Source organism: Patella vulgata, chromosome 5 (genome assembly GCF_932274485.2).
Source record: "Patella vulgata chromosome 5, xgPatVulg1.2, whole genome shotgun sequence".
NCBI lineage: Eukaryota > Metazoa > Mollusca > Gastropoda > Patellidae > Patella > Patella vulgata.
Genome location: NC_065883.2, coordinates 78036572 through 78050881, shown reverse-complemented (window position 1 = coordinate 78050881; position 14310 = coordinate 78036572). Strand labels below are relative to the sequence as shown.

Below are 14310 nucleotides of genomic sequence, written 5' to 3'. Positions count from 1 at the left end.
GTGAATTTATAACAAATATTTAAATGTTGTTCAGGGGCGGATCCAGGAATTTTTGCAGGAGGGGGTTTGCCAGGTTCCTGTTAAGGAAATCTGTCATCATCATCTCTAAATTACAAAGGCATAGGCATACAAATTGAGCTTTTTAAAGAGACAAATCATTATTGTAATGATGTAGGATAACATTGTGATTTAATTTCATTGATGCAAGGCATTCTTTTTATTTTATGTAGCTGAGCAGGGCGGGGTTTGGACTCCGCCCCTGTTGTTATACCCATAACTGGTATCTTTGATACATGTAGATATTTTTTGTAAGTTGTAGCCACATTGAAAGTATACAAATAAGCTTCCCCATTACTAATTAGTTTCAAGAATAACCTTAATTGACCCGACTAATTATTGAAAATTAAAGTATGTGACCTAGGTATAAAAATTTCTATTAGAGATGGGTATAAGAATTTCTATGAGAGATGGGTATAAAAATTTCTATTTGAGATAGGTATAAAAATTTCTATGTGACATAGGTATAAAAAGTTCTGTTGGAGATAGGTATAAAAATTTCTATCTCCATTTGATATAGGTATAAAAATTTCTATTTGAGATAGGTATAAAAATTTCTATTGGAGATGGGTATAAAAAATTTTATTTGAGATAGGTATAGGTATAAAAATTTCTATTGGTGATAGGTATAAAAATTTCTATTTGAGATAGGTATAAAAATTTCTATTGGTGATAAGTATAAATTGTTAGGATGAATTGTTAGGAACGCTTGGATGATTTGTCAGAAACGCTTGGATGATTTGCCTGAAGGCTTGAATGATTTGTCCGAAAGACTTGAATTATTTGCCACAGTGGTTCAATTCCTTGAACGTTTTACTGCACTAGGCATCCTCTGAAGCTAGTCATCATGATAAAATAATTTGATAGACCTCATTTTAATCCAATTAAATCCAGACCGGGAGATTATTTACTGTTGGTTTTGTTTTATTTTAAGGGTAGATTATTCTGTTATGAATGAATGAAATGAAATGTTGTTTAATGGCACGTCAGCTCCAACCGGACTATATTGCGCCAAACAGGGTGAATTTAACGAGACAAATTAAAACAATATCACAATGATGTATTCATATATATGAAAATAAAAACAAATATCGCAGAAAATATATAATTAAAAATAAATATATCAAATCTTTTACATATATAAATATTTAAAAAAAACAAGATTCATGATGAAATATATACAATTAAAATTTTGCATAAAAGTTTGTCTCTTTTAAAAAAATCTAGCGCTTTACAATGTAGAGTAGATTATTCTGTTATAAATTAGATATTATCCAAAAAATGAAATTAATAATCAGCAATTTGAAAACAGATTGAAACAACAAATATGAAAAATGAGTCGTTGACAAAAAGTTAGAAATAAGGTCCATTTTATTTTGTATTTGTGATTGATGTCTGTTGACCTTGTGTGACCTCAAGCATAGTATAATATATCTACAGTTTTTACCTGTATATTTGTGTTGATTTATATCGTTTGACCTTACCTGACCTTGTGTCATGTTGTAAGTTAGTGTTATATTATCAGACTGTTATCACATGAAAGGGCTGTGTCTTGTGTCATATAAACATACTAGTTACTAATTCTCTTATCATATTTACATCGATCTATATAGATATTATGGTACATGTATGTTAAAGATATAATATGCTGTTTACACTTATCTACTACCTATATAGATATAACATTTATTTTTCTTAATTGCTCCACTTTTTATGTTATCTTTACTTTATTAAAGAGAGAGGACTGGGGAATAACATAAGGTTGAATTTTATTTTAATAAATCGTTTGTGCATATGGGTCTTTAGCAGTGGGAGGAAACCAGAGGGCTCAGACTTGACAAGAGAGAGAGAGAGAGAGAGAGAAATGGGGTTTAACATCCACTTGACACAAACTAGGTCATTTTGGGACTGACATATGCTTCAAATTTATTTCAATAATTCGTTTGTGCTTAGGGGTCTTTAGAAGTGGGAGGAAACCGGAGGACCCAGAGAAAACCCACGAGGTTGGACTGGTGACCCTACTCCTTGTCATGTACAACCGGGGAATCGAAACTACACCAGTTGACTGAATGACAGGCCATCCAACCCTCCTTTATCTATATAGATAATATACTATGGTACATGTATAACATGCTGTTTATACTAATCTACTACCTATATAGATAATAGACTACATTAAAAAGATATGACATTTATTTTTCTGAATTGCTCCACTTTTTATGTTATCTTTACTTTATTAAAGGGAGAGAACTGGGATTTAACGTCTACTTGACACCAATCTGATTATAATACAGATCTATATTTCATTTCGGTTTTTTTATACTTTCGATCGCCTACACTACTTGAAGATCTGACCGGTTGTAGCGATAAGTCGCGTCAGAGTTCATACACGTGGGTTTTCACCCTATGACGTCAGAAATTTGATTAACCAGTCAGCCTTGATATTACTGGTGGATTACCCACAGTTCCGAGCGAAACACGCCTAAAGCACACAGTGACAGACCGTTTCGTTGGCTAATCCCTCCCACCATTCAGAACACGTCAATGATAACAACTCTTCCAGATTCTAGTGTAGTAAAGACAAGTAAAACGAAATTTTGAACAATAAAAACGAAACGAAATAGGATCTGTGTTTTAATCAGATTGACTTGACACAAACTATGTCATTTGGGGAATAACATAAGGTTGAATTTCTATTTTAATAAATTGTTTGGTTTGTGCATATGGGTCTTTAGCAGTGGGAGGAAACCAGAGGGCTCAGACTTGACAAACCACGCCATTAGACCCAATGACAAACCATATGAATTAAAGTGCATGTGAGTGGGGTTGGATGGCCAAATGGTTAGCATGTGCCAGTGATGGGATTTCAAAGTTTTTCTTGTCGGACATTTTACCGAAAATAAAGGGGCATAACTCTTATCGTTATTTAAGCAGAAGAATTCATACCACAGGTAAAAATCACATGTGAACAAAATATTCAAATCCTGTACGTAATAAAAAATTCATATTTAATTCAACAAAAAGATTTAAACCATAAAAATAGACAATCGAGACTTTGTTTATTATCGTAACAACGTTAGTGACGACAATCGAGGCTAGACTTTAATTGTAGCGTCGTCGTCTAGACTCAGGGGGGGGGGGGGGGTGGATGGCTGAATGGTTAGCATGTGCGCGCTGTATCATAAGGCCTGTCATTGAGTCAACTGGCGTGGTTTCGAACACCCGGTTGTACGTGACAAGGAGTAGGGGCGCCTGTCCAACCTCGTGGGTTTTCTCCGCGTCCTCCGGTTTCCTCCCACTGCTAAAGACCTCTAAGCGCAATGACCTAGTTTGTGTCGAGTGGACGTTAAACCCCATTTCTCTCTCTCTCTCTCTCTCTCTCTCTCGACTCAGGGTGATCTAATTTGACTGAAATTTTCAGTATATCATCTTTTCATTATCTATTTTTTTAACTGTTATGGCGAGAACTGTCAGCTCTTTATCTAATCTTACCTAGTGCGGCTTTAAGTAGATTTCTCAAATTTTTCATTGGAACAAAAAGACGCTATTTTGTTCATGCATGGTAATCTATTCGGTGTTTAAAGCATGTTTTTTTTATTTGTTGTTCACTGTAGCCTACATCACTCTAGCCTACATGTACGCACATCATTCTAGACTACATGTACGCACATGACTGTAGCCTACATGTACTCACATTACTGTAGCCTACATGTACGCACATCACTCTAGCCTACATGTACGCACATCATTCTAGCCTACATGTACGCACATCATTCTAGCCTACATGTACGCACATCATTCTAGCCTATGTGTGGGTACATCATTCATGAAAATGTAAGACTCAACTATCCAGCTCATACTCTCTAGCCTAAATGTACATACATCATTCATGATCATTTAAGACTCAACTATCCAGCTCATTCACTCTAGACTACATGTAAATACGGCATTCATGAACATGTAAGACTCGACTATCCAGCTCATGTTCTCTCACCTAAATGTACGTCTCATGCACTATAGCCTCCATGTACATATGTACATACATCATTCATGAATATGTAAGACTCGACTTTCCAACTCATGCACAATTTCATTTTAAATTTTTACTTTAATTTATTTATTTATTAGTTGCTAATTGTAAAAAAGTCTGAAATTTGTTTGTTTGATTTATTGATCATGGTAAAACAATTCTTGATACATTGTCTGTCATCATGGCATGGTTATAGCATGATTATTGTAGGTAGATAGCCTTTAAATTCAATCTGATTCAAATACAGATCTATATTTCGTTTCATTTTTTATACTTACGATGGCCTGCACTACATGAAGATCTGACAAGTGATAGTGGGAGTTCATGTCGGGGTCAAACGAGCGGCTTTTGACCCTAGGACGTCAGACATTGATTAATCAATCAGCATTGACGTTTCTAGTGGCTTACCCACAGTTTCGTGTATCAAAAGGCCAAGAACTTGCCGTAACAGACCATTTTATTGGCTAATCCCTCACATCGTTCAGAACGCGGGTTATATAACAACTCTTTCAGATCCTAGTGTAGTAAAGACAAGTAAAACGAAAATTTGAATTATTAAAACGAAACGAAACGAAATAGGATCTGTGTTATAATCAGACTGGTCTAAATATTGTAGTTATTCACTGGTTAATTTCAGATATTGATTTATCTTTTCTTATATTATAGGCTGAAGTGTCATGGCGGGCCAACACTCAAGATTTGAGAGAGATCTTCACCAAGGTATGTTACCACAGGTTTATTTGGACTTATTGTTGTGACCCCTGTACATCCATTCACATTTTGTTTGTAGACACTCTACAGTTCACAATTTTTATCGATTTTGATGAATCGAGAAATATAGGTACCTGTTTATATCCCAAAGATCTCAGCTCATTTCAATATTGTATGTACGGACCGTAACTTCATGGGTTATAACCCCTAATTGTAGCTTGTGGACCCTCTACATGTAGATGTCACAATTTTTATCTAATTTAGAAAAATGTTTAGATTATCACCGTTACACAATAATGACTGTTGAGTTTGAATTTGTGAAAATCAGACCGAAATCTCATCCCAAAATGACCACTTCCTGAACGCAAATAATGTAATAGTATGTAATATAATGATTGTGGACCTTTTTATTCGATTTTGAGGAAACTTAAAATAAAGGTTTCTATCCCGAAGATCTTGGTACCTTTTGATATTGGCATGTACGTGTATAAGACCAAAACTTCATGGATTAAGGTCCTTGATTTTATGAAAAATCACGTTTTTAGATTGTCGAAACGCCTGGAGGTCACAATTTTGATCTGGTTTCACTTAAACTTAAAATGTATGTTTATAACCCAAAGATATTGGGCCGTTTGATATTGGCGCATGTCAGACTGTAACTTCCTGAATTATGGTCACAATATTTGATGAAACTTGAAATATATGTTTATATCCCAACAATCTTGGTTCCTTTCAATATAGATGTCAGAAAAAATAGTTGTTCCTGACAACATGTTATTTAACTTTCGGACCTGAATTAATAATACAATAAAAACATGGAAAATACACAAATCTGTACCGATTGTTCAAAGTTCTGTTAACTTATAACGACTCGTTAACATGGAGTTTATGAATCGTTATCTTTAATGAAGAGAAAGTGAGAGAGAGAGAGAGAAATGGGGTTTAACGTCCACTCGACACAAACGAAGTCATTTCGGGACTAACATATCGTACAATTTTATTTCCATAATTCGCTTGCGCGTAGGGGTCTTTAGTAGTGGGAGGGCCCGGAGAAAACCCACGAGGTTGGACAGGCGATCCTACTCCTTGTCACGTACAACGGGTGATTCGAAACCACGCCAGTTGACTCAATGACAGACTTTATGATACAGCGCACACGTGCTAACCATTCAGCCATCCAACCCCCCTGAAGAGAAAGTCTGTTGCTGGAAGCCCCGTTAACTTTAACATGTCGTTAATTTGCCGTTATATTTAATGAAAGTGTTGGGCTCCGTTATGTTTTGAGCAACCGGAACGACTTGTGTCCAGACTTAAAGGGACAATAACACTCTTGCTGGCTTGACAGCTCCAGAAAATAAAAAATAGGCTTATTCTAAGTACTAGATGTATTAGTGTCCTATCTGTTGTGTAAATTATCCATTAAATCCTATTTTACTTGTCAAAAGGGTTCAAAAATATTTTTAAACCCAAGTCACATTTGAAAAGCTTTACGTCAGGCTTTTCAAATCATTTAGTTGAAGTTTTCCATTTTTTTAAATTAGGTGTGTTAAGATGAAATTTGTACCATCAATTAATTGGAATATTGTAAAATAGTACAATTTGTTGACCAGAATAAAGATTGGGACATATTATTCAGTTACAACAAGAGTGGTATTGAGCCTTTAAGAAATAAATAATAATAATCTATATTAATATCTGTGACTGTCGTTTGTTTGTCCGTCCAGGGTTAGCGGCTACAATAGGACAGTTCCGAGGCTCAAATTTGGTGTATATAGGAGTAGTTTGTATCGGGGAGTACCGAGTAACATAGACCCGTTGGTGTTGGACTACTGCTTCCGGTTTCAAGATATACTACTTCTGGTTCCGAGCACAACCTGTGCAGCGCCGGATCAACCTCTAGTATAGTGAATAATATTTATATTGAGAGATCGCGTGCCGTACATTGTCCGTGACAGGCGTATTATTTAAAATCTTTTTAAAACTTTATATTTTACAGTACGCCAGTCGAGATGTCAATGGTTCCAAATATATGACGTATTCTGATTTGATCCATAAATATTTACAAGTTTTACAATCGGAGAATTGTAACGAGTATACCCTACAGTTATTTGCCAGTAGTGTTGATACAACCAGAGATGGGTAAGATTAAAATATATCACCTTATTCTCCTTCTCAGACAAGTCGCATTAGCTCAGTGGTTAGTCACTAGCTCGCTATTTCAATCCCTGCCCTTGTCAGTGGTGCAGGGCTGAGAGCCTGACAAGGATAGCTATCTAGTTGGATAGGATGGAAAACCGAGGTCCCGTGTATACATTGGCATGCATGTAAAAGATTCTTTGGCAGTTGGAATTTGATATAAGAGTAGGCCATAGTGCCGCTGCCCGGGCAAAACTTCCCTCATAGCACACTGTATGGCCGATGCCCTCTTCATTAGCCCAGTTTAGGAGCAGAACAGTAGGATGTTAAACCCAATTTCAATTCATTTACTAGCTTGCCACCTGGACATCTAGAACCTGTGTATATTGGCATGCAAGCAAAAGAACCCTTAGCAGTTGGAATTCAAAATTAAAGTAGGCCGTACCCCCAATGTTTGGACAAAATTTCTCCTCATAGCACACTAAATGGCGCTTGTCATTTTAAGACGGAGGAGGGGAGCCAACATTAAGTTAGACCAAAACGATCAATGGTGCTTATTAAACTCATTTATCAAGAAACATTCACTTATTCACCAATTGTATAACGAAAACAATTGGAAATATTTACTCCAAATATCTTAGGTTAGACAAGAATAGTTGACTGATTTTATTGATTTTTTATTTGTTTTTCAGACTCATATCATTTGCTGAGTTCCAGGCCTTTGAGGCCCTGTTATGTCTGCCAGATAGTCTCTACGCTCTTGCCTTTCAAATTTTCGATAGGAACGGAAACGGGTATATCGCTTGTGGTTAGTATACAGATAATTGAGCTTGGTTTATTTTAATTCAGATAAATGAATCTGTTCGAGATTATCGCAAAATTTCGTCACTTCCATCAATGCGAATAAACAGTGGAAAGATCTAGATCCACCTGGCACCCGTCTGCCTATCCTCGTAACTCGCGGATAGATCTTCACCCACAAACCTATCCAACTGCATATCCCTGTCAATGGATTAAATGGTGACATGTTTCCATTCAGGATTCAATAACAGTTAAATTATTATTTTCTGTCCTCTGTGTCGTTCAACCCATCAATCCAGTTCTGCACGTTATTCATTTGGACACAAGTGTTGAAATTTTGAGACAGCCCCTTAATTGTCGAGGGGGTTGGATGCCCGAATGGTTAACGTGTGTGCGTGTTTGCGTTCTATCACAAGGTCTGTCATTGAGTCAACTGGTGTGGTTTGGATTCCCCGGTCGTACGTGACAAGAGTTGAAGGGTGGCCTGTCCAACATTGTGGATCCTCAAATTTTACGCGAATTATTTAAATAAAATTGAACCATATGTTAGCCCCGAAATACCTAGTTTGTGTCGTGTGGACGTTAAACCCCATTTCTTGCTCTCTATCCCTTGATTGTGTAAAAAGATTCCCTCTTATCACTTAAACCACAGTCGAGAATATCACTAATGTTGATATACACTAAACAATTTAACAAAGTGCAGAAATTGAAGAGTTGGTTAAACTACGCCATTAAATCAAGATGGAATTTATCATATCTGTGCAAGTCTGAATTGTGAAGATTCTTGTTGTTCTTTCGGTCAACGCTCTTCGAAAAAAAAAGCCCTTAGGCCCCACCAATCTAAATATGATTGACAGGGGATATACTTTCAATTTATTTCATGCATTTCATGTCTCCTTCCATTGCACGGTTATAAATACTAAATTTTTTTTTTGTAGAGGATTTTGAGAATATAATAAACCATACAACATTAAGTAGCAAGATGCCGTTTAACTTTAACAGTGAATTTATACGTCTTCACTTCGGTAACGATAAAAAAAGAAAAATATCTTACATGGAGTTCACACAGTTGATTCACGTAAGTCTATATTTAATGTTGATTATGACGGGTCGGGGAGGATACTTCTAATGGGAGGTGGATGGGGGATACTTCTTCTGGGTGGTGGGTTGTAGATACATCTACTGGGATGTGAGTGGTGGACACTTCTACTGGGAGGTGGGTGGGGGATACATCAGCTGAGAGGTGGATGGGGGATACTTCAAATGGGAGATGGTTGGGGGATCCTTCTAATGGGAGGTGGGTGAGGGAGGATACATTTACTGGGAGGTGGGTGGAGGAGGATACATCTACTGGGAGGTGGGTGGAGGAGGATACATCTACTGGGAGGTGGGTTGGGGATACATCTACTGGGAGGTGGGTTGGGGATACATCTACTGGGAGGTGGGTGAGGGGGTATACATCTACTGGGAGGTGGATGGGGAATACATCTACTGGGAGGTGGGTGAGGGGGAATACATCTACTGGGAGGTGGGTGAGGAACGATACATCTGATGGGAGGTGGAACGGGCAGGTACATTAATTAATTAACGTAAGTTGTGACTCAGCGACTAAGACGTTGGCTTGTTAACCTGGAGGTCGCAAGTTTGAACCCAGTGTTGGGGGTGGATGGGTAAAATACTACTGTACAACCCACCTGGTGAATATTGTAGTAGAGTAAAATACCTACAACCCACAACATATTTTAAATTATAAAAATACTATCTTAGACGTTTAATTAGAAACGCATTGTTTCATTGATAGTCAGATAACTATGATCACAGAAAGAGATTATGAGATTAAGAATACAACTTCATACCTGGTTAATACAATTACATACCTGGTGAATATAACAATACACCACACCTGGCGAGATGGTTAATTTACATACATGTAAGCAATAAGTAATTTTTGAATCAACAACGATCACTCAATAGCCCCATGTGCCCTTGCTGTTAATATGTTTATTTCATAGTTGAATATTAAATATAGAATTTGTTTGCCTATTTTCAGGATTTTCATGAGGAACACGCCCTGCAAGCCTTTCGTCGTCTTGATGTTGGCAATACAGGTTTTATCACTGCCCAGAATTTTGAACAGATTATATTGAAGCTAAAAAATCATTTATTAACTCCCTTCGTAGAAGAAAATTTAATAGCAGTAAGTCTTCGTTTATGTTTCATCAGGAGTCAGACTAGTAATTCACAATCTGATTTAAACACAGATCCTATTCCGTTTTGTTTTTATAGTTCAACATTTTGTTTTACTTGTCTTTACTACACTCATGTTCCTGAAGCAACGACCGCGAGTTTTACAACATCTAGGTTGTACATAGTTAAGGCGAGGTCAAGCCTTCTTTTGAAGATGTACTACACTAGGATCTGGAAGAGTTGTTATGTAACCCGCGTTTTGGATGATGTGAGGGATTAGCCAATGAAACGGTCTGTTACGGCGAATGTTTGGCGTGAGGGGCACAAAACTTTGGTTAAACCACTAGAAACGTCAACGCTGATTGATTAATCAATGTCTGACGTCATAGGGTCAAACACCACTCGAATGACACCTGACGCGACCTTCCATTACAACTGGTCAGATCCTCATTTAGTAGAGGCCATTGAAAGTATACAAAAAAAACAAAAAACGAAATATAGATCTGTTTTTTAATCAGATTGAGTAATTCTCTCCCCCCCCCCCCCCATTGACTTCACCATATCAGGACTCAGCCCAGTAAGTCTTCCCCTCCCAATGGACTTCACCATATCAGGGGACAGTCCAGTAAGTCTCCCCCTCCCAATGGACTTCACCACATCAGGACTCAGTGCAGTAAAATTCTCCCCATTGACTTCACCATATCAGTTTTCAGCCCAGTAATTCTCTCCTCCTATTGACTTCAATGTTAAAACCGTGACATTTCGTGACCTTTAACCTTTTTATGAACTTTCTCTTGATCGTTATAATCACAAAAATAGCAAGAATGGCCAGCACTTTATCTAAATCTTCCATAATGCATCTTAAATTCTCTATGATAAATCTTCCATAATTCATTTTAAAGAGGATTAATTCTTTATGATAAATATTCCATAATGCATTTAATGATGGGTGAATACTCTACGATAAATCTTCCATTATGCATTTTAATGATGGGTGAATACTCTACGATAAATCTTCCATAATGCATGTTAAAGATGGTAAATTCTCTATGATAAATCTTCCATAATGCATTTTAAAGAGGATTAATTCTTTATGATAAATATTCCATAATGCATTTAATGATGGGTGAATACTCTACGATAAATCTTCCATTATGCATTTTAATGATGGGTGAATACTCTACGATAAAACTTCCATAATGCATGTTAAAGATGGTAAATTCTCTATGATAAATCTTCCATAATGCATTTTAATGATGGTGAATACTCTACGATAAATCTTCCATAATGCATGTTAAAGATGGTAAATTCTCTATGATAAATCTTCCATAATGCATGTTAAAGATGGTGAATTCTCTATGATAAATCTTCCATAATGCATGTTAAAGATGGTAAATTCTCTATGATAAATCTTCCATAATGCATGTTAAAGATGGTAAATTCTCTATGATAAATCTTCCATAATGCATGTTAATGATGGTGAATACTCTAGGATAAATCTTCCATAATGCATGTTAAAGATGGTAAATTCTCTATGATAAATCTTCCATAATGCATGTTAAAGATGGTGAATACTCTACGATAAATCTTCCATAATACATGTTAAAGATGGTAAATTCTCTATGATAAATCTTCCATAATGCATGTTAAAGATGGTGAATTCTCTATGATAAATCTTCCATAATGCATGTTAAAGATGGTGAATTCTCTATGATAAATTGTCTATTTTCAGATTGCTTTAGGAGGTGAAAAACATCGCCAGATTAGTTACGCCTATTTTACAGCATTTATATCTTTATTAAATAATTTAGAATTAGTGAAAAAAATTTACCTGGCTGCTACACGTCGAGATATGAACAAAGCAATCACAAAAGGTAAATTCTAATAATGTATTATTTCTCTACTCTTGACAGGTTTCATTTTACACAGTATTTTGCTTAGCCTCACTTAAAGATACATTATGGGAGATAAGATAACGAGATGGCAGTTCTCGTTATAATAGTTAAAAACTAGATAGTGTAAAGGTAATTTGCTGAAAATTTCAGTCAAATTGATCCACCATGAGCCGAGAAAGAAGCTCGTGAAATTTTGGCATAGTCTCGGTCATCATTACTAAAATCATTAATATAAACAGCAAGTCTCGATTATCCGCTTTTCTTGATTTAATTGTCAACGGCCGTTAGCGGCATATAGGAATCTAATCCAGTCTACATCGAAGGCTAGCCTTGACATCAAGAGTTTATTATGGTCTGGATAAGTTAATTAATGTCTAATTGATAATTTAGATAACATTTCAGGCCTAAAGAAAGACTTGTAATAAGCAGATTTTGCTCTTGCATAATGCATGTTTAAGAAATGAAATAAAATGAAATGGGGTTTAACACACTACTGTGCTGCTCCTACTGGGCTACGGTAATGAAGACGGGAATACGCCATACAGTGTGCTAGGAGGGGATAGTCTGCCCAGACCTACTCTTATATTGAATTTCAACTGCCCAGGGATCTTTTATGTGCTCGCCAATGTGTAGTGGGGACCTCACTTTTTTGTCCCATCCAAATGACTAGACAGCTGTTCTTTTCGGGCGCTCTGCAGCACTGACAAGTGGAAACCACGTTGGAAATCGTGATGAACTTTCTTAGCATCTCACTTAGGTCATACAAGAATTATATTCTGGTTCTCAGAGGGGGGGGGGGGGAGGGCATCATAAAGTATGTCATTGTGTCAAGTGGCTTGTATGTGACAAGGAGTAGGGTTGTCTGTCCAGCGTCATGGGTTTTCTCTGGGCAAATGCTGAAAGACCCCTACGCGCAAGCAAATTATTGAAATAAAATTGAACCATGTGTGAGTCCCGAAATGACCTAGTTTGTGTCGAGTGGATGTTAAACTTCATCTCTCTCTCTCTCTCTCTCTCTCCCTCTCCCTCTCTCTCTCTCTCTCTCTCTCCCTCTCCCTCTCTCTCTCTCTCTCTCTCTTTCTGGTTCTTTATCAAAAATCTGATGGGAGGTGGGCTAAATAGTTTCTCAAAAACTTCATATTTCAAGGCACTACATTTATATCATCATCATGTTGTTTATTGGAATATATGATTTATCTAGCATCAGCATCGTTTATCTGGGGCAGGACATATGATCTGACCAGTTGTTCGGTCCCGTGTACACATTGGCGTGTACGTAAAAGAACCCCTGACATTTGGAATTCGATATAAGAGTAGGCCGTAGCGCTGCTATAAAGGCAAAATTTCCCTCATAGCACACAGTATGGTGTATGCCCGTCTTCATTAGCCCAGTATAGGAGCAGAATAGTAGGACCTTAAACCCCATTTCATTACAATTCATTTCTTAAGTGAGGCTAAGCAGACTGTTAAACGAAACCACAGGACGTTAAACCCTATTTCATTTCAGTTTTATTGTGTATATTTTTATCTGTATAAAACTCCAAGTTTTTATTGTGTATATTTTTATCTTCTAGAGGAAATGTTATACCAAGCCCAGGAATTTGCTCAAATTACACCCTTAGAAATAGATATACTCTTTCAATTGGTTGGCCTTAGTCATCAATCTGGGTAGGTACAAACTATATTTAATACAAATACAACTATATTTAATACAAATACAACTATATTTAATACAAATACAACTGTATTTAATACAAATACAACTGTATTTAATACAAATACAACTGTATTTAATACAATAACAACTATATTTAATACAAATACAACTGTATTTAATACAAATACAACTGTATTTAATACAAATACAACTGTATTTAATATAAATACAACTGTATTTAATACAAATACAACTATATTTAATACAAATACAACTATATTTAATACAAATACAACTATATTTAATCTTGTGTATCCAGCACTAATTTCTCTCACATTTGTTTAATATCAGATCTTTGTTTAAAAATTTGTAAAAATCGTTTAAAATCACCAAAAATCATCTAATTTGTACTTGTGTCCAGTTTAAAGCTGACCATTTTACATTCAACATCCTATTTTTCTGCATGTTTACATTGAAGAAGAAAATAATTAAATTTATTTCATACTCTGTATACAAATCTGGAATTGAGGCACCTGTCACAAACAATGTCAAACACAAATTCAGTCTTTGTCAGTTTCAACACTTCTGTCATTTTGTCTGGCTAATATTTGCCTTTAAAACTGTTTTTTCAGTATTAACACGCTTTATAAATGACGATATTATTATTTTTTCAAAATAAAACCAATTGAAAATGATAAATTCTATTTTTATTATTGCAGAAAATTAACATTTGCAGACATCAATGCTTTATCTCCTATGGAAGGTCGAGATACTCCTTTCTCAATACAGATGCAAATAGCTGAGGTATATATTTATTTTAAACTGACTTTTAATTA

At 36.0% G+C, this 14310-nt stretch overlaps 1 protein-coding gene across 1 annotated transcript in view; it reads left to right on the top strand.

Moving 5' to 3' along the window:
* The window catches only part of LOC126821701 (electrogenic aspartate/glutamate antiporter SLC25A13, mitochondrial), a 40068-nt gene that overhangs the window by 8152 nt on the left and 17606 nt on the right, over positions 1-14310 (top strand). Inside the window, exons 3-10 of the mRNA XM_050550184.2 lie at positions 4754-4807; positions 6795-6937; positions 7627-7742; positions 8674-8813; positions 9786-9932; positions 11655-11796; positions 13392-13485; positions 14194-14278. Of these exons, the coding sequence (XP_050406141.1) occupies positions 4754-4807; positions 6795-6937; positions 7627-7742; positions 8674-8813; positions 9786-9932; positions 11655-11796; positions 13392-13485; positions 14194-14278 (921 nt within the window). The remainder of the gene's footprint in view (positions 1-4753; positions 4808-6794; positions 6938-7626; positions 7743-8673; positions 8814-9785; positions 9933-11654; positions 11797-13391; positions 13486-14193; positions 14279-14310) is intronic.